The 26614-nt window shown below is 36.0% G+C and overlaps 1 protein-coding gene across 3 annotated transcripts in view; it reads left to right on the forward strand.

Moving 5' to 3' along the window:
- LOC125230139 (rho GTPase-activating protein 7) overlaps positions 1–26614 on the forward strand; it is a 311981-nt gene that overhangs the window by 251993 nt on the left and 33374 nt on the right. For all 3 annotated transcript variants that reach the window (XM_048135175.1, XM_048135189.1, XM_048135182.1), the window contains 2 exons: positions 14588–14736; positions 26480–26593. In XM_048135175.1, coding sequence (XP_047991132.1) covers positions 14588–14736; positions 26480–26593 — 263 coding nt within the window. The remainder of the gene's footprint in view (positions 1–14587; positions 14737–26479; positions 26594–26614) is intronic.

Raw genomic sequence — 26614 nt, forward strand, 5'->3', positions numbered from 1 at the left:
TTTATAGCAGGTCTTGTTTCTGAGCCATGCTTCCAAAACAATACACGCATATTCCACCTTCAATCACGACTTACGTGCCCTGGCCCGGCCCAAGCCCATTTTAGAGTAGCAATCCGGTCTCTATAACTCTCACCCGTCGCCGCATCAGCATCATCTCGTTTCGCTTCCATCGTAGAAAGACATACCGAACGTATTGTGCTCTATATGCAACTTTTAGCCTCTTCATTTAGTACATTGTTAGTGTCCACGTCTCGCAATAGCTTATGTCACGGTGAGAAGTACCCAGTTACACACTGATCAAACATGTTGGTCTCCAGTAACTGGCATCCTTGCCCTTAATACGTCCTTTAGCCTACAAAAGGCATCCAAGTCCTCCGTGTGATCTCCGCCGGCAGCGAGGCCGACCCAAGTCTCTGTATTGTGTTATGGTTCGCCACAACTCGACGTTTTGTGCCTATTTTGCGTGATGTGGGGGATTTAGCTAGTCCTGCCAGCTTATCTCCTCGAGAAATCCTATTAGACCTTTAATGTTGAGTAGGAGAACTTTGGAGAGGTCTCTCGGGGATCCGAGATGTTTTTTCCTGTATGGAGCCACTCTGCTCACTCCATCACCAGGTGACAGGCACCCTCGTCACAGGGGAATGTTCATAGCATCTGTTATGAAAATACGTTTGTTAAATAGTCTACGACCTGTTCTGACATTGGTTACCATTCTCAGGCGGACTTTCCCTAGTTGAAGGAGCGTCTTTGTGAGTTTTCCATTGATGCTAGGCTTGGCTTGTTTGACTGAAGCATTTGATCTGGTTTTGCCAGTGTGCTGTGTGTAGTTTCCTATTCAGCATACCTTGCTGAAGGGCATCGGGAGAATCAGCAGTCGACCCCAGCTGCCTGGCCAGCTCGTAGGCCGCATCATCACCTCGAGATCCACTGTGTCCTTTGGTCCATTGAAGGATGATTTTGTTATTATGACTTACCGCCATTAGTCGTTTATGGCATTCCTTAACCCAAGCTTTAGGTATTTGTTGTTCCGGACAACTTGTCCTCTGTTACTTGTTATAAAGGCTGAAATATGGAGCTTTGGATAAGCCTGTCCTTGCCGTAACTTTCAATTTGTACATACCTCTATATGTTTAACTACTTTAACCCAACACTCACCGACGGCATACATCATCGGTATCTGACGGGGAACATGTGCTTCTTTGAAGATGACCATGTTATCCGCATATCGAAGGTAATCGAGGCATACATTTATACATCTATCATCCCTATTGCGACTTTTATAAATGCCTTCCTGTTTAAAAACTTGGCCAGATTGTATAACCCCGGAGTTACTCTCTACTAATTGAGATTCGTCGATACGGGTGCTAACTTTTCTTCTGATTCAATAGCAGGTTGCATAGAAACATTCGCATTTTGGTACACCTTTTATGAAAATTCAACTCACGTGAGTAGGTAATTAAAAAGTCTGTTATTAACGTCTTCTAACGTTTTTCGTTCGGTAATGACCAACAATACATGTTAATCATATTTGGCTCTACTTTAAGCGGTGATAAATGTCTCAAAGTTTGTCCATCCGGTATTTCACGGCTTCGTTGTTTAGTAATCGGTAAAATATAGGTAAGGAACATCTATTAATGCTGTACTAAAGAACATTTCTAAAGTTTGCCCGAATTCTGGGGGTGCTCTTCACTAACCCGCTCGTGCGTAGGTTTTTTTTTCAAATCTGAGAGTCCTCGAATGCGGAACTATTTTCAATCCGGAATACGATCTTATACGCAAGATGATGACGGAGTATTCCGTCTCCCAGGCACAATCACAACAGAATTGCATTGCGAATTCGAGAATATATGAGCGAAATTAGGCATTACGGAGTCCCAATTTTATTGCATTTGGCGTCCGTATCGTTGGCGTCCTTGGCAAGAATTTCCGGTGACCACCGTGGCCGTCCGTGGCGGTCAAAAGGTTAATGGTTCTATCTTGACAGTCTCGATACATGTTAGTCATATACCTAGTACACTTAAATACTTAATTTTCATCATTGAGGTGTGTTGCGCATATGGTATCTAAACAAATTTTATCCTAGTACTATAGATTATCTACAAACTCATGGATACTATCATGTTCTATTAACATAAACTATTATTCTAATTGTACAATTGCTAAAATAAACTAAAAACAGCATATTTGTACTCTACAACGTCTTTTAGTACTGTATGCACCCCAATTGCATACATCTTTTAGTACTCTATGCACTCCAACCTGAAGCTTTTAGTACTGTATGCACAACGGTGAATTTCAACGAAGGCAGCTTTAAATTAAAGCCTCTATGTGTTTTTGTAAATTAAATCGGTATCTTTTATACATCAAATTAAAGGTGATTAATGGCACTATTTTTCTGCATTTAAATATTTATTAGAATATGCAAGGTATTTTGTAGAAACATGATTTTTGACAGAAAGTCTTAGAAAAAAAGATATTTTTTTTACATTTTTCGTTAATTACTAACTAATGGTTGAATTTAGCGAAACAACGAATATGACAAGTATTTAAGTACACAAAAAGAGCTTTCGTTTAAAAAAAATAAAAATGAAATCGGACCAATACTTCTGGAGTTATGGTCGATTTTTTAAAACTCAATATCCGCCATCTTGGATTGGCGGCCATTTTGTTTAGCTACCATTTTGAGATGGCAATCATGGTTTTTTAACATCCTTATAAGCCTACCTAACTGCTGTAAAAAGGAAACTTAGTACCCCCAAATTATACCGTTTGGCAAAATTGGACCAGCTGGCCCATGGACTAAAATAAAGGAGCCCGTTCGTTCGGTCGTGTCGATTCATCAATGTACCACTAAACACTTAATTCAGCGATTTGCCAATAAACTATAAGGGTCATTACTCTCATTCATGTTATTTTATCACTTTAACATGGCTACTCACTGTATAAATAAAGCATTGTCCGCTAAAAGGTCATCAAAGCCTGTATCCGCTGGCCCGTGGACTCGATTAACTTCACCAATGGCCGCCATTCTTGCAACACCATGAATTGATTCGTTGATGGGATTTGTTTTTGATTGCAATGTTGTGTTTTCTTCGAACACTGGAGTTTAATAACTTTGTTGTTTGGTGTTGATACGTCGACGGATTTAAGCTTACTGTACGAGGAAATGCGATCGTAGACATTTTTCTGAAAAATCTGTCAAGTATATGAAAAACAATTATACTTTATCTATATATAAATTATAAGAAAAGTAGTTTGTGCATGATTTTGTGTTCTAAGTAAAGCTAGCAGCATGGTAATTTTTCATAGGTACTTTATTTACAAGTACCTTGTCACCTGGCTGCAGCAGAATGGAAATTTCATTTTGAGAAAGAAATATGTCCGTGTAATAAACATAGGAAGGTAAATATACATATACTTACTTATATAGACTTCAGACGCCATGAGTGCGGTTGACATGAAAAGGTAAAAGGGCCAACGGCTGACCCTTTGTGAAACCTAACTAGAAACGTGGATTTTTAGCAAATCTAGTGTTAAATTTTCATTATGAAAGTTCTTCAAAAATTTCATTATGAAAGACCTACAAAAAATAACACAAGTTAAACTGGTACCTATATTAAACTGCTGCCTGTCAACTTGATTTCCTTTACACAATCATAATGTTTTGTTCATAAATATCCGGATTTCATAAATATTATAATTTGTATATTTAATACCCAACAAGATTTTAAAAACGGTCCTAAAACAACCGCTTTTTGCGGCGGCTAGGCTGGAACAGAACATAGATTAAAATAATCCGCCCCTGAGCGAAGCCCGCAACGCAACCCATCTTCAATTTTTTTCCCCAAAGTTAATCGCATTTTGGCTCTACCGCCCACAACAATAGGTTATTATTAGAAGGTACACAAATTTAGTAAAACGCTCCGAAAAGAAGTCATTTTAAATAATATGACAGATTAGTAGCGAATGATAAGTCTCTAAAAACATGAATCATGTTGCATACACTTAAAACCATTATTTGTTGCCCGTCCCTTATCGCTAAAGATACTGCCCTAAGTAGGTATAAGATTACAGTTGCATTTTTAGAACAGTGAAATGATAACACTCTGGTTGTTGCACCTTATCCTTAATCCTCTTCTACGATACCGCTTTTTGGAGATCCGTTGTCAAATATCAACCCCTGTTACAGTTTCGCTTTGTCCGTCTCGTCTGTCTCTCTGTTTCTTCTCTTTTCGTACAGATATTCCCACCTATACGTTAACAAGAGATTTTGTTTTTAGCTTTCGACGTTGTTGAATAACAGATCTTTCAATTAATCTTTAATAAAAACCATCACAGACCATTTCATTTATTAGGTAAAAACTATATTAAAATAAAACATACAAATCGTCACTACTTTAAAAAAAATTTGTATCTTCGTCTGTCAATGAAAAGAAAATTGTAGTAAGTATGTATGGAATGCATATAGACTTACTGCGTTTTAACTTTGAGGAGCACACGCTGCTCGAGATACGAGATTTTTTAAAAGTAGTGACGAAATGCCTTTTACTTGAACATATTATAAACTAATTATATATTATAACACATTCAACGAATGCTGCCTATTGTAATTAATAAGTTAATTTTGGAATCTACGGATCCCTCATTGAATTTCGCCCGGCTTGCTCTTGACCGTTTTATTTTTTAAATACCCGCAGTGATGATGTAATTAATTACGTCATTTCTTTAAAATTAGTTAATTCTTGGGCCTGTGCATTACATGAATAATTAAGTAGGTAAGTACGAAAATTATTTTTACAATACAATCAAATCATTAATGTAATTTGAAGTGAGTACTACTCTATATTTTTCTTTCTACACGTGAGAGTAATATCAAAATTTTTCTCCATCATCCTATTTACTATGGAAAATTATCCTGAGAAAAAATACCTAAATATTTTTATTACAAATCGCAGAGTATCACATCAACAAAAATCCCTTCAAACACTCTAATGAATGGCACTCAGTCGAGAATCTTCAAACACTCATCGCCAGCCAGTCATTCATGAAGGTACCCAACAGGTATAGGGTTTGGGATGAAAGGCGGGCGCACTGGGCCGAGAGCCCGCGCTCCACTGCGCCCGGGCTAATATTAGCCCCTGTTGGTTCTATTGGTATTTAAAACAGGGACACCGATTGGAAAACGACTATTTTCCAATTAGGTATATTGGCCCCGTAGGAATTTTTATATGTATAGGTACCGTAACATTAAGTAGGTACCTATAGGTAGGTACAATATATTGTTCATGTGTCCTAACTCTCAACTAAACTCCAAAGAGGCGTGTATTACCTGTTGGTTGTATCGGTTATTTAAAACAGGGGCACATGTTGGAAAATAATTATTTTCTTTTTCCAATCATATTGGCCTGATAGGAATACCGTAAAATTATGCAACTATAGTGCTACCCTTTTACCTTTTAAGTTTAGTCCAAATTTTAAGCATAACTTAGCTGTGTATAACTTTACACTAAATTGAGAACTAGGACTGCAGTTATTACATTTTATGGCACTTTAATCGGATCGGATTAGTCATGTGTCCAAAAATACGTTTTTATTTAAAAAAGGACACTTTGTAACACTCTCAGATCGGTATCATAGCGCAGTGGCATCTTATTACTCACATCTTCGAGGAACTGTTAAATTTTACTGCAGTTTTAATCCTATTCGACTCAAATAAGAATAGTATTTTTTTTACAGTAAATAAGCTTTGTTAAACATTAGGGATCCGTAACATGAAAACAATAACTTCCTGATAAAAATGATGACCCTTTTGTTCAAAAACCAGCAACAGATTTATGCTGAGAACTTCAATATTTCAAAAAAGTTTCTCTGACCGTGCAACCGTAAAAAATTGAACAGTGTATACAAATGGAAAATTTGTGAATTTCGTTAAATTTTTTAACCTTTTTGATTTAACTGATGTTTGAAACTTTTCGGGAATTCGCGGAGAAAAATGTATTTATGCAAACATTTTATCGTCGATAGGTTTGGTTTTTTGTAAAAAAAATAAAGCTTATTAATATGTTGGCATTAGGAGTATGATATAAACACTAGCTGTTTGATTAATATTTCAAGTTGTTGCAGGAAATGCAATTAGAAGAAAAGGCATTATGTAAAAACCGTCCGATCCATTCCTCAATACATACTAATATTATAAATAGGAAAGTGCGTGTGTCTGTTTGATTGTCCGTCTTTCTGGACAAAAGGGAGCGAGATTTTTTTAGGTGGAGATACTTGAAGGGATGGAGAGTGACAAAGGCCACTTTTTGTCTCTTTCTGACGCGAGTGAAGCCGCAGGCAAGAGCTAGTAAAAAGATAAAAAAAACTTACATGAGAGTTATAATTTTAACTCTTTGAATTGTCGAAATTGAAATTACCATTATTACCTACACATAATACCCAACACCCAACGCCCACAAGTCGCAAATCGGAAATAGTCGTCATATTCTCAAAATCAGATATCACCCATCACACCAACACGAGGAAATCAGTTTTTCGCAGCCATTTCCTCGACCTACATGCGGGACAGGCTGCGGCGGAACCTCCCCCGCTACTTCCGGTCCGACCGGAAATGCCGTCACGCGATACCGAAGGCTTTGTGAGCGACCCAGTTGTGAATACCTGGTGACTTGAAGATTGCCTGAGGGATTGTTCGCGGATCGTGACGTTTGCGATAAATGTTTATAAGGGTCGGCGTCATTGCCAGTTTATATTTAGCTGTGTTATTAAACAAGAAAAATATTTTGATATGTTGTAATGTCGCCGCGAGAAAGATAATACGTCTTTTTCTAACTGTATTAATGACATAAGGACGGGTAGTCTATCTCGCGGCAATCATGCGCTAAGGCTGCTGTTTGAGATTCGTTCGAGAGACGTTCAGATGCACCGTTTGGGTGATAAGAGTCAAATACCTACACATGTCAAATTACGAAAATATTTAGTATACAGTTTGACAGGTGTATACACTTATCGAAGATATTTAATAGCTAATACCACCTCTTGAATACAAGTTTTTCATGATTTTTACATCTGTAACAAAAACCTACAAGAGAAGGTAATTAAACATACCTATGGGTCGGTTGTACCAAACTTTTTCGACGAATTTTGCAACTGGCCCTAACGCCGTGTCTTGCGTGGGCGACGGTCACGCGACCGTCGCGCGACCGTCGCCGTCGTGTCTCATACTTCCATATCGATAAGGTTTGATTTCGTATGCGTCGCATCGCCGTCGCGCGACCATCGCACGACCGTCGCCCACGCAAGCCACGGCGTAAGACGTAAACGTAACCTCGTTCAATTCGTTAACCGTTTCCCTTGAAGCTCATGCTATCGAGGTTCAACTATATGTAAACACATACATATCACCTCAGATTCTTTAACTGAGACATGCATTCGTCAAAATTATAATTGGCTTTCATTAATTAACAAGAAACTTCGCAGAAGTCGCGGTATATTGTGCATATCTAATTAATGTTTACCTGGAACTTGTTAATTTAATAATTCGCTTGTAGGGCAAGTGAAATGTTAAGCTAAATTATTATTCATGAAAAATACACCGTGTTTCACTTAACACTAAAAACCTGAAACAGTTTGTTCAGAATCGAGAGTAGAATCGATTGAGCTATATCTTGATGGGGGTAATTTTTTTATTTATTTTTGTATTATTAGTTATTTTTTACGTGCTATTATATTGTACTCGTAAGACAACATTGAGTATATCGCATTGCTAGAGGTTGTTTACCTTTTTTAGTATTTAGGGGTATTAATACTGGTGGACTTGGACGATTATTTTTTCCGCTAAGTTTGACGTTTTTTGTTTATCATAAGTCATAACAAATTGAACTCGTACCTAATTACAGCCTTGTCATTTTGAATATTGGGTTTAAATTTGCTTACTGCGATTACCTGTCCAATTTGAGTGACAAAGCTTTAAAGTGTTTTAGTGACATCTTAGCTTTATGTCGTTGCAGTAACGTACACAAATAAATAGTTTTATTGTTTATGGTGGAAGTTATTAGCAATTATTTTATTGAGTGTAGAGCTAACAGTCAAGTAGAGCTGTACAGAAAATTAAAAATTCAATTTTATAAAAAGTAACCATCAGATTAAAAGATGAATACTCTAGATGAGTTTAAAAAAATAAAAATCAGTTGGGGTGTCTGAGGTTTTGAGTGTTACCGGAAACACGTTGTATATACGGAAGTGCAAGAACCAAAATAATTTACAAACACAAATAGTTACCTAACCTTTATTGTACAGAAATGTTTCAGTTTTATTGACAACTAAATTTCACTAAAACAGAAAATTTCAAGACAAAAAAATTATGCGCAAGATGAAGAAACTAAAAGGCTTGATCCACCATGACTGCCGCGCTCTTAAGTTATGATGAGGTTGATGGTTCTCCTCTCTTCGCCTCCTAAAACATAAATTAGGTGTATGTCCACACTTATTTTTTGTCGGTACTACCATCTAGTCCATAAATCTTAGCAAAGAACAAATATACACGGGCATATTAGGTAATAATTCTACTTCACCCTCAGCGACGCTAACTAACCCTTACAAATAAGGCTCTCTACTACTCGTAGCAGAAATTTCCGGAATAATCCAATTTCAGTGGGAAATGTACGCTTTGCTGGCGTGCGAGAATCCGGACGAGATTTAACTCGGTTTACTAAAGGGTAAAACACAAAGACGCATTTCAGCTGCGCAAATGGCAAGTGAGCCATTGCAGCGTTGTGACACGTACATACTCTTAGGGGCCATTTTCACGGCACGCGCTCGCTTGCGATTTCAGCCCAGTGAGTATTATATTCTTTGATTTCAGTTACACTGGAGTGTGGAGGTTACATATATTCGGCACAACAATCAAATACCGCAATGTAATGAAACTTGTATGCGAGTTTTCGCACCGTGTAAACAGGCCCTTATTATGTCAATATCTAAATGATTAAAATTTATATAACTTCTATCATCGGCAGCGTTATCTGACCTACCTAGGTATCTAGTGCTGTGAAATAAAATATTAGACTGAATAACTAATATAACATATATGTAATGGCAGCGTGTATTACACATATGAGTATTTACACTGAGAGTGAACACTAAGCTTTATGTAGATCCCGTTCTGTCAACGTAATCGAGTTTAGTTCAGGCTGGGTTTACAAAGGACGGTATATTTCGGTACTCTCGGTTCAGAAAAACTTCATTAACTATGATTATTATGATTATAACAGTTGCAGGCATCCATAGGTTACGGTGACCGCTTTCCATCAGGCGGACCGTATACCTGCTTGCCACCGACGTGGTATAAAAAAAATAGGTAGTGCATTTATTTAACTGGTTTATATCATTATGAGTAAGTAATTGAACGGCCACTAAAAATATGTTTTAAAAATAATAAATTTTACATGATTTTACACAGTAAATCATAACTTAATATTTAGATTTCCTATTACATTATATATGTTTACCTTGATAACACGGACTACCTTAATAACAGGTACTTTATTGAATAGATCATTTGAACCACACAAAACATAAGGTTATTTTGGAAAATCACGTCATGTTGTTGAAACTAATTAGGAATGTTACGTGTAATGTCGACTGCCGAGATACTCGAGGGCAACATACGAAAAACGTTACTAAGAGCTAATTCTATTTAGTTTCTTGGTAACATAACTATGTATTTAATAGTTAATTTCTAAGGCATTCGCCTATAAATATAAAAAGCTCATATGTATATTCCAATAGCCTATTTATGTCTTGGAAGGCGTTGCCGCTAGCAATTCCTAATCTTACATTAATTATTTCGAATGACTAATATAATAAGTACCTACAATTATTTTGTTATGGTACAAAGATCCAGTAAAAGGTAACTGCCATTTATAATAGTAAATTATACAGTACATTAAATCTCCAACCCATTTGTTCATGCTCCATTGCTATGCCATCGTATTTTCAATTCAGGGTTATTAATTCTAATATTTCTAACGTTAGCTTTTGTTTTTCTTCCATCATGGATTCCATTTGGAAATGTTGAAATCACAAAGAGAGATCTTTGAAAGGCCATCATATCCCAATAACCATATCCACTGTCGTCAAGACACTGCTCGGAAAACCGATTAACCGTTTTAAAATAAAATTCAGGAATAACTAAGATTTCAAACCTACTTAATAAGTCGTGGCGTAACAATGTAAATATGAAATTGTATTTGTAAGACATATTTAGTTAATGTTAGACAAAAAAATGAAATATGTAGATATATCTTTATTCCCAACTTAACGGAGGGGGGTTCAATTGACATATTTACTATACTGTAATTCGATACCTTCAGAAGACCAGACATATATTTACCTAAAATAACTTTATACGCCCATGGTTTATTTTCCCTTTTACCAGTTTTTATGATAAGTATATTGTATTTTCTCTCGTACGCATAATTTTATAGGAATAACAAACCCCTGTTTGTGCTGAAACCTTTTAACATGCGTGACGGCTTTTCAGCTTCAGTTGCAAGTTTTTGCTTATTTTATAAGTATAACATTATATCTACTCACCGCTGTTAACCCTACATGTAGTACAGATAGATAAATATAATATGTATGATGATCCTTGATGTGAAGCTTATTAAGCTATTTACGTTTATTACACAAACAATAACCTGTAAATTGTCGACCGGTCTGGCGCAGTCGGTAGTGACCCTGCCTGCTGCGCCGCGGTCCCGGGTTCGAATCCCGGTAAGGGCATTGATTTGTTCCTGAGTCATGGATGTTTTCTATGTATATAAGTTTGTATATCTAAATATATAAAAGAAGAAGCTGACTGACTGACATATCAACGCACAGCCGAAACCGCTGGTCCTAGAGATTTCAAATTTGGCACGTAGGTTCCTTATATAGTGTAGAGGAGCACTAAGAAAGGATTTTCCAAAATTCACCTCCTAAGGGGGTCAAATGGGGGTTCAAAGTTTGTATGGGGAAACAAGATTAGTTTGACTATTTTATACGAAACTTCACAGGAAGATTCCTTAAGACATATGACTGAATACGTGTTTCAGGTTTTTGAAAATTTAACCCCTAAAAGGGTAAAAAGGGGGTGATAAAGTAAAAAAATCAATATGGGTATCGTTTTTATGGTTTATCGGGTCGCTGATCACGATAAATACAACGTTTTTAAAATCTAACGAGGCGGAAGTGAAATACCTTCTCCCCTGCTGTGGTGCAATGGGGTTTAAATATCAAAAAAATATATAAAAGAAGATATTGACTGACTGACTGACATATCAATGCACAGCCGAAACCGCTGGTCCTAGAGATGTCAAATTTGGCACGTAGGTTCCTCATATAGTGTAGAGGAGCACTAAGAATGGATTTTTCAAAATTCGCCTCCTAAGGGGGTCAAATGGGGGTTCAAAGTTTGTATGGGGTAACAATGTTAGTTTCACTGTTTTATTCGAAACTTCACAGGAGGGATCCTAAAAACATATGACTAAAGACGTGTTTCAGGTTTTTTGAAAATTTAACCTCTAAAAGGGTGAAAAGGGGGTGATAAAGTCAAAAAACTAATATGGGTATCGTTTTTACGGTTTATTGGGTCGCTGATCACGATAAATACAACGTTTTTATAATCTAACGAGGCGGAAATGAAATACCTTCTTCCCTGTTGTGGTGCAATGGGGTTAAAATATCAAAAAAAAATATATAAGAGAAGAAACTGACTGACTGACTGACATATCAACGCACAGACAAAACCGCTGGTCTTAGAGATTTTAAATTTGGCACATATGTTCCTTATATAGTGTAGAGGAGCACTAAGAAAGGATGTTTCAAAATTCTCCTCTTAAAAGGGTGAAATGGGGGTTCAAAGTTTGTATGGGGAAACAAGATTAGTTTGACTATTTTATTCGAAACTTCACAGGAGGATTTCTAAAGACATATGACTAAATACATGTTTCAGGTTTTTTTGAAAATTTTACCCCTAAAGGGGTGCAAAGGGGGTAAAGTCAAAAACACAATATGGGTATCGTTTTTATGGTTTATCGGGTCGCTGATCACGATAAATACAACGATTTTAAAATCTAATGAGGTGGAAAAGAAATTTTCTCCCCTGTTGTTGTGCAATGGGGTTAAAATATCCAAAATAGCCATAAGTATAGGTTTAGTTTTTATCTTTACTTCTGGTTCAAGAGATTTCAAATTGACACGGAAGTTCCAGGAGAACTAAGAAAGGATTTTTCAAAGTTCACCTCCTATTAGCATGATAATTTGACAGGGGCAAGGACAGGGACAGGGACAGGGACAGGGACGGGACGGGACGGGACGGGACGGGACGGGACGGGATAGGGTTAGGGATAGGGATAGGGAAGGGATAGGGATAGGGATAGGGATAGGGATAGGGATAGGGATAGGGATAGGGATAGGGATAGGGATAGGGATAGGGATAGGGATAGGGATAGGGATAGCGATAGGGATAGCGATAGGGATAGCGATAGGGATAGCGATAGGGATAGCGATAGGGATAGCGGTAGCGGTAGCGGTAGCGGTAGCGGTAGCGGTAGCGGTAGCGGTAGCGGTAGCGGTAGCGGTAGGCGGCGGCGGATAGGGATAGGGATAGGGATAGGGATAGGGATAGGGATAGGGATAGGGATAGGGATAGGGGTAGCGGTAGGCGGCGGCGGATAGGGATAGGGATAGGGATAGGGATAGGGATAGGGATAGGGATAGGCAGTGTAAAATGCAGGTGGCTCAGTGGGAAGGGATTAGTAAGTAGGCATCGGCGAGTATCCTGCATCTGTAGACTGTAATAACTATTACATTCAATGTGCTGTAAGAAGATCGTTGTTTGCTTGCCTTTTATATGTTTACGTTTGCAATAAGTATAAGCAAAATGGAAAAAATTGTAAGCGATAATGCAAGATAGTACTTTTTACCCTACCGACCATAGCGTCGAGATACTGGCTATGTGGGTTGTATTATGAAGTTTCCCCAGTATAAATATTCATATACTGGGTAAAATACATACATATTCGTACCTACTACCTACGCTGTGGTCGCTGTGTAATAATTCTACAATCATTGCAAGAATTTCTTTTAAAACAATAGTAATATGTGTCCTTACACATAAACCACTTTTTTGGCCGACTGTACCTTTACAGTCGGCCAAAAAAGTGGTTTACCACTTTTCGATCAATAGAGTCGAAAAGTGGTAAACCACTTTCTTGGCTGACCGTACAGCAAATAGATCAGTTACAATGGCAGTCGAGAATTGCCCCGCTTTACCTTAATCGAAATAATCGCGGACAGATGTACCTACTTACAAAGAAACCTACGGATCCAAATGAAAATCTTATTTTTTGTAAACGTTTCAATAAGAATACTTTTATTACGCGGGCGAAGCCGCGGGTAAAAGCTAGTATTATATATATATCGTTGTCTGAGTACCCACAACACAAGCCTTCTTGAGCTTACCGTGGGCCTCAGTCAATCTGTGTAAGACTGTCCTATAATATTTATTTAAGAATACTCCCGACTAATTCAGCTTTCAAATTAAAAAAAAACTAGATCTTAATCAGTTCATCCGTTCGGGAGCTACGATGCCACAGACAGACAAACAGACACGTCAAACTTATGACACCCCGTCGTTTTTGCATCGGGGGTTAAAAATAGTAAACAAAATTAGTAAATGAGCCAATTCGATACAATAAAGACATTATAAATACCTCGATAACTACAAGATAATAGATAACACAAGTGATAACATGCGCTCTTGATACAGAGACACCTATCGCTCTACAAAGACAATTATTGTTCATTCCTCACCAAATGAAATTGTGTGACGTAGGTACTCGTCGATGTTCATTCATTTCATGTTGACGCGCGGGCAAGCTTCATTCATAGCGTTTGAATGACGTTTCCTACGATACCTCCTTATAAAATACATTATAGATGTGTACATATCGTATTAGCCTCTGACAAGAACATACCTACAGCAGATATACACATCAATATTACGTTAGAACTTGTTACTGTGATGTTTGAGTAGCATAAAATTCGATGGCCGGTATTATCGAACTAAGTAGGTAAAGTGCTTAGTGCGTTGTTGCTTCCATATAGTACGAAAAACCCTTATAGTCGTTTGTTTTTACTTACGCGCACGCTTTCAAAGTTTATATAAGGTTGTAATTGTAATTGTGTAATTAGGTGCTTGTACAGTATTGCGGTGGGGTTTACTAGAGCGTTTTAAGATTACCTATTCGATATCGGATGAAGGATATCCTATATTAAAGGCGCCATTTTTGACATCTCCCTTTGACGTCCTCCCTGTGTCTGATATCGGATTGGATAATTTGACAATTCTCGCTCATATTCGTACTGCTACACAGCCCCCTTTCCCCTGGAATTCCAGTAAGGCCCACTTGCACCAATCACTTAACTCAGGGTTAGTGTGCTGTCAACTGTCAAATTCCATATAACCCTCGGATCAACCCTCTATTTTCATTGGTGCAAATGGCCCTAAAAGTGTTATAATAACCTCTTTTTTTTGTTGCAGACCTCCAGTTCCCCATCGACGTGTCAGGCGTACAGAACGACCATCCGTTCCTGGACGCGGATTCTTTGCAGTCTCTCTTCAGGCGGCTGACTGCGCTCAACCGATGCGCCACCATGAAGCTAGAGCACCATCATCATCAGAAGAGATCGGTGAGTTCTGGGTCAATCCTTGAAAATAATTCTGCACATCTAATTGCTACATCTCTTTTCGTAAATGAGCATTTCTTTTTTTTTTTTTTGCCAATAAAAAAAATTTGATTGTTTTAGGGAATTTTAGGTCAATTATACTCAGAATCACGAGTACTTTCAATCTCACTGGGAGACAAAAAGTGTCCCAGAATTTCCATACATTTTTGTTACTTTCCTCTTTTGTTACCCCATACAATACAACATGTACGGAAAATGGTAACAAAATAAGAAAAATCGTATGAAACAATTTTTTAACTACTAATTCTGAGTAGAAATAGCATTTTTTTTTTTTTCAAAAATATCACACTTCATAAAAGTGGCAAAAAAAAAGAAATGCTCAAATGTTGTATGAAAGCGGCAATCAGACCGCTCACATATGTAGTTTTTGGAATAACAATTCAATTCTTTCTTCGCTATTCGTGTCCAGTGTCCATTAAGTCTCACTCAAATAGACTGCTTACAATCATGCATGAAAAATTTAAAAATCAATATTAACAACTTTCTTTTTACAAACGCAACGATTGTTATTGGTGTCGTATATAAGAGTAGTTAGGTATTTTAGTAACGAAACTACCGTGAGACACTGACATAGTAGTAGTTGTAGTTAGTTATGTAAAAACACATGTACTTGTCATATATACCCTGTTTTTATTGAATTCCGTTAACTTTAAGGGAAGGTTCTTTAGATCAAATACAATTAATTTCTCTAAGAAAGTAGCGTCTTAACTCTTACGGTTATCGAGTTATTAAAAAAATAAAGATAATTAATGAACACGTGTGTGACAGCCTTTACCAATTCCTAATGTTATTTGTTTTGACATGTGGTCTCTCACACTAATAAATTCATTTATTATGTATGAAAATGACGAAAAATTTTTTTTTGTGAATTTAACTAAAAATGATATACAGGTTGATTCCTGATAATGAACCTGGCTACGTGTCGAATTTAACGGGAAACAAAAAAAACACGGTGTACAATAAATACCTAGTACCTACAAATTGTATAGACTCCCCGCTATCTCAAGGAGCGTTTCTCTTATCTTAATTCAATTAGATCCTCTCAAAATTTCCTTCTATCTGTGCCATCTTCATCTTCCAAATTTTATAATCGTTCATTTACTTTCCAAGCTATTCGACTGTGGAACTCTCTCCCTGTTGAGTTAAGACGTTCTCAATCTATTGCCTCGTTTAAATCAAACCTTAAAGAATACTATCTTTCCCTTCCTTAGATTTATGAATGACACTGTTGTTTGTTTCTCTATGAATATAAACCTTTTTATATATATATTTATGTGTGTATGTTTATGTATGTTTATGGTTATACTTATTTATGTATGTCTATTTGAATGAGTGTTTTGTGTTGTTTGGTTGTATTTAAATTCTACTTCTCATATTTTTAGAGCCACCTACCATATATTCTGATTATATTAACTCCAGTACCCAAAGGTTGTCTGGAAGAGATCGCTCTTCAGCGATAAGACCGCCTGTTGTTACCTCTGTTTAATTTGTTTTGTTTCTTGTGTATTACTTGTAAACTATGTGAGGTGTGCAATAAAGAGTATTGTATTGTATTGTATTGTATAGACACAATTTTAGTCAACCTATTTTCTTTAATTGTATTCTTTAAGAAAGATTCTATCACTACTCTGATTGGAAAAGTTAGATTGTTATTTGTTACGCGGTATTATTGTCTCTAAAAACGATTATTTAGTTGGACAACTTGTCTCGTTATATTTCGGCTAAAAATAGAATCATTGAAACTTTGTATCCCCGATGTTAGATGGATAAATGTTTGTTTATCTTATTCTTTAGAAAATAAATACTGCTAACGTACAGAAATGCTTGTATCGTAGAAATACTTTTAGTTATTGTAACTCTCCTCGTAACTTTTAATTGGAATAAAGTACCTACGAAAAGTTACAATATTATTATTGGAGTAACTAATATACTCACTATACGTAAGTGTGTATATACCTATTAATTGGACTAACCACTTAAAATAGGTAGTTATGTTGACTTAAAGCCTGACCTGCAGTAATACCTCTATATGACTACGCGCTATGTTGCGGAATTATATTAGAACTATTTTTTTTTCGTTTAATAATGGCTTTCTGCTACCAGGGTACTTTGCCAATGTCAAGTAAATTACAGAGATATATAAAACAGTATAGGTAGTTTTTTTGCGAACGAGGCCTTCGCGATGCACTGGAGGATAGCTGGAGCAGCAGCACAAAGCATGATGGTGGCCGGGACCACGAACTGCCGAGTGATGTCCGTAGAATTTGTTATTCGTATCTCCAAAAGAATTGTTCATTAAATGCACTCTTTGCGCAGGCTATTCACTGCATAATATCCTATAAAACTTATACATTAAACAGCAGAATACAAAAATAAAAAATATATATCGGAGGACGATCCGCCATGTTCCACGGGTCAAACGAAAGTCCTAGAACTATTTTCTTCATGCAAAACTGAACTGTCACCTCATACATCAGAATAACATCCGTCAGTAAATACTCGGAGGCATTGATATCAAATAGGGGCACTCACTTTCCATTAAGGAAATTGACTCCATGGATCCAAATTAGGTATTATGCTCTAAATGTATTATTTTTCTGGACTAGCTTTACGAGTGTCATACTTGTAGTAATAATTTGAACATTTAAAAATCTTCTTATCATGTGTGACATGTGACGAGATAAATGATCATAATTACACTAAATAATGTTTAGCTTTAAGTTCACAAGGATATAATTAGAGGATGATATTTTGAGCACTTTGTTCTGCCCACTACTATTGATACTGACGCCTACCTACTTACTATTCCCTGGTAATTACAAGTTCTACTCAATTACATATTCCGTTCAATTGAAATAACCATAATATTAAGTAATATCGTTTCTAATTTAATGAAATGATTGAAATAATTTCGTTATTGAATGAATATTGATGAAGTAATAAGCATTATTAATATTTTAATAATCTATCATTTAATTATTTTTGATCGCTCAGCTCACAAAAATTTGGTCATTGCGATGAGAAAGTTAATTATCTAGCAGATATCCGGCGATAAGAAAATTATTAATTATCACACGCTTTGAAATGTTAATATCTCCTCATTATAACTTAATATTTAAAAAGTGTGGTGGCCTTTTAGGTATACAACAGCTAGAGGTAATAAGTAGCACATAACTTGATGGAGAATACTAATTATCTCACTAATCATTTTCATGTAAAATGTTGCCAAGACAATCTTCACAAAATCCGGCAACCTTCAAATCAAGAGTGAAAAGGCATCTTCTAGTCTAGGCTAGTCTGTGGCCAAGAGTAAGCCCATTTATAATTTAAAAAAAAATCTATATTTAAGCCAAAATATGCGGCTTTCAGGGAAGTAGGTACTTAATACCTACTTATTTTGAAGACCATCAGTGACTGAGCGAGGGTGTATATAAATCAGTCGTTTCATAAATGATAAACCCTAAAGTATGAGACCCATGAACTTGTTATTGATTTTATATCGTGAGAATTTAGTTTAACTGTTATGAGGGTAAAAAAATAATTACAGACTTCGAGAAAAGGTAGGTAATTCCTTTCGCTTGCCTTGTCTTGGCGGATGCTGCCCCATGCCCCCGCGTTACCGCACGTTCTACTGTTTAAAAATAAAATTAATTAGCAAAAGTAATTACGCGAACGTTTACAAAAATGTATGTTTTTCTGATTTTAATCCTAATTACCTCTTCCATTTAACCAAACCAGTGCTACCTACAAACTTTACCTACACAGAAAAGTAATGATATACTCCCTACTCTTTACTAGTAAGTAATGTAAATAACGGTAATTTCGATCGTTTTAATGTAACTGTGACTTCTTCCTTATCCTAACATGCCCGTTTAAACAGCCATGTATTTCCAGGTAGGTAAATGTTTATTCAATCTACGACATTACGACCTAGCCGTACTTGTTTGTGATTTTATGGTCGAATAAAATAGGTACGAGATGAGATCTGATGCTCAATTAGCTGTCGAACATTTGTAAGTATCAAGTATCTTTTGAATTCGGTCCGGTGAAAATATAATATTATTACTGTAAATACAAAAGTAGAAAATTTCTGCCCTGAGTGAGACGATCTCACGGCCTCTGGCGCAGGATAGTAATGTTCTACTTTTATTCTAAGCCTAGTGGCATCGATTACAGACTTTCTGCTTTTCATGAAACTTTTAATAATGCTTTGTTAGAATAACAACACTGCATTACTTTTCTTTTAGTTACATGATTGTGATATTTTAAGAATAGAAAGAAGCGAGAGGAGGCCTTGCTCAGCAGTGGGATACTACATCGGGTTCAAAAAAAACATTGAACTATACATGACATGATACGTCTTATTATTACTTTGTTTTTGAACAAGTTTGAGTCATAGCTAACAGTTGTAACCGAGTACTTTCTTTCGGCGAATAACGTTTATAACAAGACAGCAGATGTCAAGATAAAGCCCATTCAAACGTATCAGCTGTTGTTACGACAATACTATCGAATAATCGGCTAAGCCTATTCGATACCGACACGCTGTATCGATTACCACTCCCACTATTTGCATATCGATATATCATACAAATTATACTTGTTTGTTCTATAGTTAGATGGGCGATAAAGCGTTTTTAGAGTAGGAGGTTCGGAACAGCGCCATATGATGTTTATGATGTTTTCGATAAATATCGCTTATTGATTGTTTTAGCAACATAACTGAATATATATTGTTTTATTATTCTTAATCTGATATTCTTTTATATCTTCAACCATTTACATTTACTGATTTTAACTTTAACACTCACGCAGATACCGTTATAGAAGAAATCGATAACTTTCGAATTATATGTTTTAAATTTTGAAGAAAACTATCTCAGTTTCGAATTTCACAACAACTTAGGCACAATTTGTCAAACCCTTCGGCCAAGTACTTAACCACCGGATCATACCTAGTTACAATAGAAGAATTTTGTTATTGTCCGGATCCAGTTGAGATCCAAGAGTTTTATTATTTGTACAAAACCAGTTCCGATCATATTTTTCGAAATACGACTATATCTCTCCTATTTCTAATAGGCCATTTGCTCTTAGAGCATCTAAAGGTACTTAACAAACCTAACCTACATATCTTGCTCTTGTGACAAGTACGTACGTACGCAGCTTTGGCCGCGGTTTACGATACGATACGACACGATCATTTATTAATAAAAAGATATTTTACATGTCATTTTCTTAATTCTAATAGGTACTTATGCTAACAAATCTGTTACATAGGTAGGTAGGGTTTCCAGGTAGGCAAATCCTAAAATATTCTAGTACATAAACTAGGTAGAAACATTATACATAATGGGCACTAACATACTATAATAAATAACAATATGGTAATATTGTATTCTAAACTGCACAAAATAAGAAATATGATTCGATGCTGTAAAAATATACATTATATATTATAGAAGTTGACTCATAAAACCGTTGCATCGTATGATCGTACTTATAAGCAATTGTTTACCTATCGTTGGCTATTGTCATTGATAAAATACTTTACATAGAATGGGAAACAGTTTGTGATAAAATAAAGAATAGGTAATTTTATTTTAATATGCTTCCGGTTATGGGGCATTATGATTGACGAGATGTACCTATCAAGTATCCATTGTTATAAGTAGGAAATCAAACATTGTTGAACTAACGTATAATAAATTACTTTAGAATTATTTATTACAGACTTCCTGAATTCTCTTTTTTATTGCGGTGTGTAATGCATGTCAGCTGCCGCTTAGTTGGATCCTTGAGGAACTACAGGTAGCCAAACACGTCTTTTGACCTGATTCGTATAAATTTAGCCGTCACATTGCAGTTGAAACGACAGATCATAGATTGAATCGGTACAATTGTGAATTTAAGTCCCCAGTTGATTATAGTCACTTAAAAATTTATTGCCCGGTCTGCTTTGTAATTTTCCAGTTACGACCAGAATTTGGTTACAAATCTGGCCACATATAAAAATTTGGGTACATACTATAGACACCTATCATCAAGGTAATTACGTAGAAGTCAGATTCGTGAGCACATAAACGGTTGCCCTAAAGTCGTAACCGCAGGGTAAGGTCATCTCAAATTGCAACCATCTTGAGCCATACAAAGATCATAACAATTTCACCTCACGCGAACCCTATCGACTCTCGATGATCAAGCTAATGATGGAAACGTTTCGACACGTTGGATGCTACCGATGTGGCAATGCTGTTAATACCTACTTGGCAGAAGTTACATGTGTTCGATTCTTTTGAATTTTTTACGGTGGCAAGCCAGGAAACAGCCTGATTTCCGTAGCCTTTGGATGCAAATCCAGAGATGTTTTGACAGGTGAGACATGAGCATTTCCGATCCTCACTCCGCACTTTCATTAAGCTCTGTCAACCTTACTTATCGGCAAGAACATAGAGTAGAGTGTAATGAAATGTAAAGCTGTATCTTGTCAACATACGAGTAGATTTTAGTCTCGAGGTCTGCTTATTTTTTTAAATATTTTAGATATACCTATTTCAGTTTTTATATTAATTTTGATATTGCATTAAAAATGTACTTGCCAGCTAGTTTTATGTTATGGTATGCTTACATTTGAGTACCTGTTAAAGATCACAATAGATATCTTACTACACAGAGTAGACGGCTAGTTGGTACAAAGGGCTAGGCGATAATCCCCCTAGTGCAAAAGGCTGGTCATGCCTGAAATTGCCTGCGTTACAGGCGTTCAGAATTTATATGGCTTACGTGGCGAGAGTGTGATAACGACAAAATTTACCTCCCACTAAAGTTCAATGACGAAAATTTCTGATAAATAATGGTGTGAAAATGAGGAACAAAAATATGATAATGTTATCTTACAAGGAACATGAGTGACACCAGTGTGACGGAGTAAGTCTGACTTTTCATACCAATCACTTTTTTGGAGCTTATATGTACAGAATTTAATTTGATATTTACCACTAGTTTTTCTATAGTGAGGTAACATAATTATATCTGCAAAAAAACCTTCAAACAAACAAATAAACGCTTGCGCGTTGCCTCTAGATTTTGTCTCAGTTCAGGTGGGAAGCCTGGGATGGGATCTGAGGGCTTACCGCGAAACACATCGACGGACTGCCTCTTTGTCACACTTGTAATTAGTACGTACTGCAGGAAGGTAAAAGGTAACACATTGAACATGCTTCGCGGTAGGCTTGGAAACCAAGCATGTGTAATTTATCAAATTATCAATAAAGTGGCATTACTATCGCAGCTTGCCAATTTACCAATAAGAAGCAATTCGACGTGAAATATTAATTTAATTACAAAATTTTAACCATAAAATATTACGAAAGCGTACGCTGTCAAATTACGTATTCTATCACAATATTAAAAACGATACTGACAAATGACTTGAAATGCTATAAATAAATTCAGACAGCTAGAAATATACTGCGTGAGAACGTTTAAAATAAACTCTATCAATTCTAATTCCAAACGTTTAAATTTGACAGGTCACGCGATCCGTTAGCAATTAACGAGCATAATAAGTGCTAATTAATGCCAGTAGTTTATAATTAAAATATTAAGTGACAGGTTTAAAAATGCGTGAGAAAAAGAATACTTGATATTTTTAGACACCGTTTTATAAAGGCTTCAATCGGTCTGTGGGTCGGTATAACCACCGATAATCGCTTTCACGCAATCCGATCCGTCAATCGTTTGATTTCTGTGTCATAAAAAAGCAACATAATATTTGTTGTATAATAGAATTAGATTATTGGTGTTCTCCATTGAAATTTTCTTGAAGTGGAACTCGAATAACACAATTAAAAACAGTACCTCATCAAATTGTACCTCTACAATGTGACTTGTTACGCCGTGGTGTATAAATGCAGAAAGTCTGAAATACCTATTTACGTGTATTGATATACGCTCGTTTGGTGTTGTGAAGTGAAATCCAATTAAAATGGTTACATTGGTTACTAATGCAAAGGTTGGAGCCAAATAGGATTAATCCTCCATGTTAACTAGTAGCGATGGATTAGAAAACTGTTGACAGGGCATCAAATATAATAGGGAGTGTAGCAAAGAAGACAGTCGTTAGCTACGACAGCTAACTGTTAGCAGCCGTTAGCAGGTCTATATCTTCCTCCTTGCGTTATCCCGGCATTTGGTCACGGCTCATGAGTCTCATGACAGTGTAGACAATGTAGTGCGAAATGTTTTTCCTTCGTAATTTCACGCAAACTCCCGAACCTATTTCAATCAGCGTCAGTACAGGAAGTACTAACGTTTACCGAACTAGCATGCTGCAGCAGCTGTGTCTACGAAAACTATAATTGTCATTTTGGTTAGCCTTCAGCTGTGAGTCACGTTCGAACACTAAAGAAAATAAGAATCTGCTCCTAATATAGCAAATGTGACATTTTATGTACGTGATGATTATGTATTACAAATAATATGTCATTGTAAAATGAAGGTTCTTGTTTTCTGTATTATAATTTCCTCGGAATGACAAGTAAAATATTCCGTAAATATTCGCTATCGTCCCCAATTAGCCGACCTGACGTTTTCCTCATCATTAGTGAAATTTCATTTCCCTGCGGTTTTGGAGAAAGCTTACCTTTATAAAATACCGCCTAAATTACAACCTTGAAATTTAATTAAAGGATGTGTATATTTTTCTACAGAAACAACATTATTTCTGACCAGCCTGTTACATCGCTATTTTTTTTTATATTTATTATTCAGTTCCAGGTATATATCTCCTAATTATTTTTCCTTTTAAGGACGGATGTCTTCCATTTAAATAAATACTTATTAATTTCAGACCTTCCCAATTTTTATCTGTGGAAACTTGTTTGACTCGTTGTTTCTATGTTATAAGCTTTTTTATTGTACAATATTTTCTGTTAAAAGGTTGATTTTAAAACTTAATTTGTTATTCCAGTTATAACTTCACAAATATATTCCCAAATACATTTTGTAAACAAAACTCAAACAACGTACAGTAAAAAAACTTCATATCCAATAAATGGAAAATTATTTTCGCCGTATAGGTAATACTCAATAAACCAAATGGTGCAGAAAAAATCCGATTTCAATTACATGCCGGATGATTTATGAAGCCTTGTTAGCGTACTGAAGCGTAGTAGAAGCGTAGAAGCACGGTAACGTTTGTTGTCAAATATGAAATTGGAATCGAGCCGTGTGGAATACGCTAGGTAGTCACATATACTGAACACATGTCAAACACCACCGCACACGAATACAGCAAACTGCTTAGCGTACATGCCAGTTTATCGATCATCCATTGATTTGTGAAAAACCGGTCACTGGCAAGCACACATAGAACCGAGAAAAAAATTCTAGACGTTTGTATTCGCTGTTTGGCGTTCTTTGCCGAGCTTGTAGATGTACCATGAGAAACTAAGGAACTGACGGAAACATCGCGTAATTTGAAAAACCGTCAAAAACACAAATATCCTTAAAACAATAATCGTGATAAAATCTTGTTAAAACGATATACTTAGTTATTAAACTTGCATTATGTTTAAATATATTTAAATATGTAATTCGTTTGATACTATTTTGACCTGGCAAAGCAATAATACTTTTATACACATAATAAGTTTTTTTTTGGTACATGCATTTTTATACCTACTTTATTCATAATTCATAATTCTGCTTAGTTACACCAAATCATACCGTCATCATAACAAAAATAAAACAAACTAACGATATAATTTTAAAAGCTTCAAAGTGGTCCTTAATCCACCCATCTCTTGGTCTATAAGATTAACTGGCCGTTTTACACACAATGTCAATAACTCAGTATTTGTAGCGCATCATCGCTTCACCAATTTGTACGGATGACGAACAGAAAAAACGCCAAGTCATAGTATACTAGTTGTTATTAATGATTGATTGATTGAATGATGTGCAGATCAGCGAAGCTTTTGGAATAATTTACCAGCTGCTTGTGTCGTACAGTCACCGGCAATAACATCACACGAAAAAGAAGGCTGCATATATATCTGACACACTCTTATTTATGACTCTAGAAATAAGATTGTGTTAGACATTTTTGCTTAATAATAAGTAGGTACCCTAACGACGTATTGAATTTCACGAACAACAAAAAACACGATGTATATATAAGTGTGACTACTTAAAAACAACAAATCAAAAAATATTTAATAAAAATAATTTAATTTGTTCCCCAGTTAGTAGGAAGTTTTCAGAAAATACTCAATTAGCGTAAGTAATAAAAAAGTTAATCGCTCTCAGTTTTGAAACAACATTTTAATGGGAATACATTTTTTCTTGCCTCTTTAGAGTTCCGTGCCTCAGAAGGAAAACTGGAACCCTTATTTATAGGACCACTTGGTTGTTCATCCGTCTGTCCGTCTTTCAAGAGCCTTTATGTCCGGATCGCGTGAAGGTAACGAATAATCACAATATATCTGCAGTCTTTTGTAACTGAAAATTTGCTCGTATCCCACAAGAAACGTATATTCCAACACTCTTAAACGAATAGAGTACTTCCAGTTTTTCTAGAACTATTTTTGGCAAATTATGTAGTCGTTTAGTGTACTACGAAAACTTTTACTTTTTGTTGATTTAAAATAATAAAAACCGGCCAAGAGCGTGTCGGGCCACGCTCAGTGTAGGGTTCCGTAGTTTTCCGTATTTTTCTCGAAAACTACTGAACCTATCAAGTTCAAAACAATTTTCCTAGAAAGTGTTTATAAAGTTCTACTTTTGTGATTTTTTTCATATTTTTTAAACATATGGTTCAAAAGTTAGAGGGGGGGCACTTTTTTTTCCTTTAGCAGCGATTATTTCCGAAAATATTAATAGTATCAAAAAACGATTTTAGTAAACCCTTATTCATTTTTAAATACCTATCCAACAATATATCACACGTTGGGGTTGGAATGAAAAAAAAATCAGTCCCCACTTTACATGTAGGGGGGGTACCCTAACAAAGCATTTCTTTTCGCTTTTTATTTTACCACTTTGTCGGCGTGATTGATATACATATTGGTACCAAATTTCAGTTTTCTAGTGCTAACGGTCACTGAGATTATCCGCGGACGGACGGACGGACGGACGGACAGACAGACAGACATGGCGAAACTATAAGGGTTCCTAGTTGACTACGGAACCCTAAAAACAAGTTAAAATTTAACGGAACCCTCGGCGGCCATGTATATTTTTTTATATTTTAATATGGTTTAAAGTAGGTATATTAAAATTTAAAGTTTAATTATCGTTACAAAACTGACAGTGATTAACTTTTCTTAACAACTCGCCCTAATTGGATACCTATACTATTTTGGTAAGCTCCCGTTAACGAGGTAATTGTATTTACGAAATTTAGGTCCTAGTAAATATTAAACAATTAATAATACCTATTTCTTCTTTTGGTCACAAGTTCTCTCTCTTTGATACATCCAATTGATTGCTTATACTGAGCTTAGTGATTTTGATTACTATGATTTAGGCTGGTTAAAATCTAGCCTGAAAACTAAGTAATAACATACTAGCTAGCACAAATATAGCCTATACAAATTAAAAAATAAATAAGTACAAGTACAATAGTACAAGTTATGATATAAATATAAGTAATGTTGTATCTTAATTTAAATTTTGTTTTCAGAACGACTCTGACGATGACCAGTGCGCGCTCAGCGACAAATGGCAGTACGAGAGGAAGTCGCGGCGGTGGTCGCGAGTCGTCGAGATCACGCCGCAGGCGCAGAGGCGGTTACAGGTGTGTAACAGGAAAAAAAAT

Source organism: Leguminivora glycinivorella, chromosome 1 (genome assembly GCF_023078275.1).
Source record: "Leguminivora glycinivorella isolate SPB_JAAS2020 chromosome 1, LegGlyc_1.1, whole genome shotgun sequence".
NCBI lineage: Eukaryota > Metazoa > Arthropoda > Insecta > Lepidoptera > Tortricidae > Leguminivora > Leguminivora glycinivorella.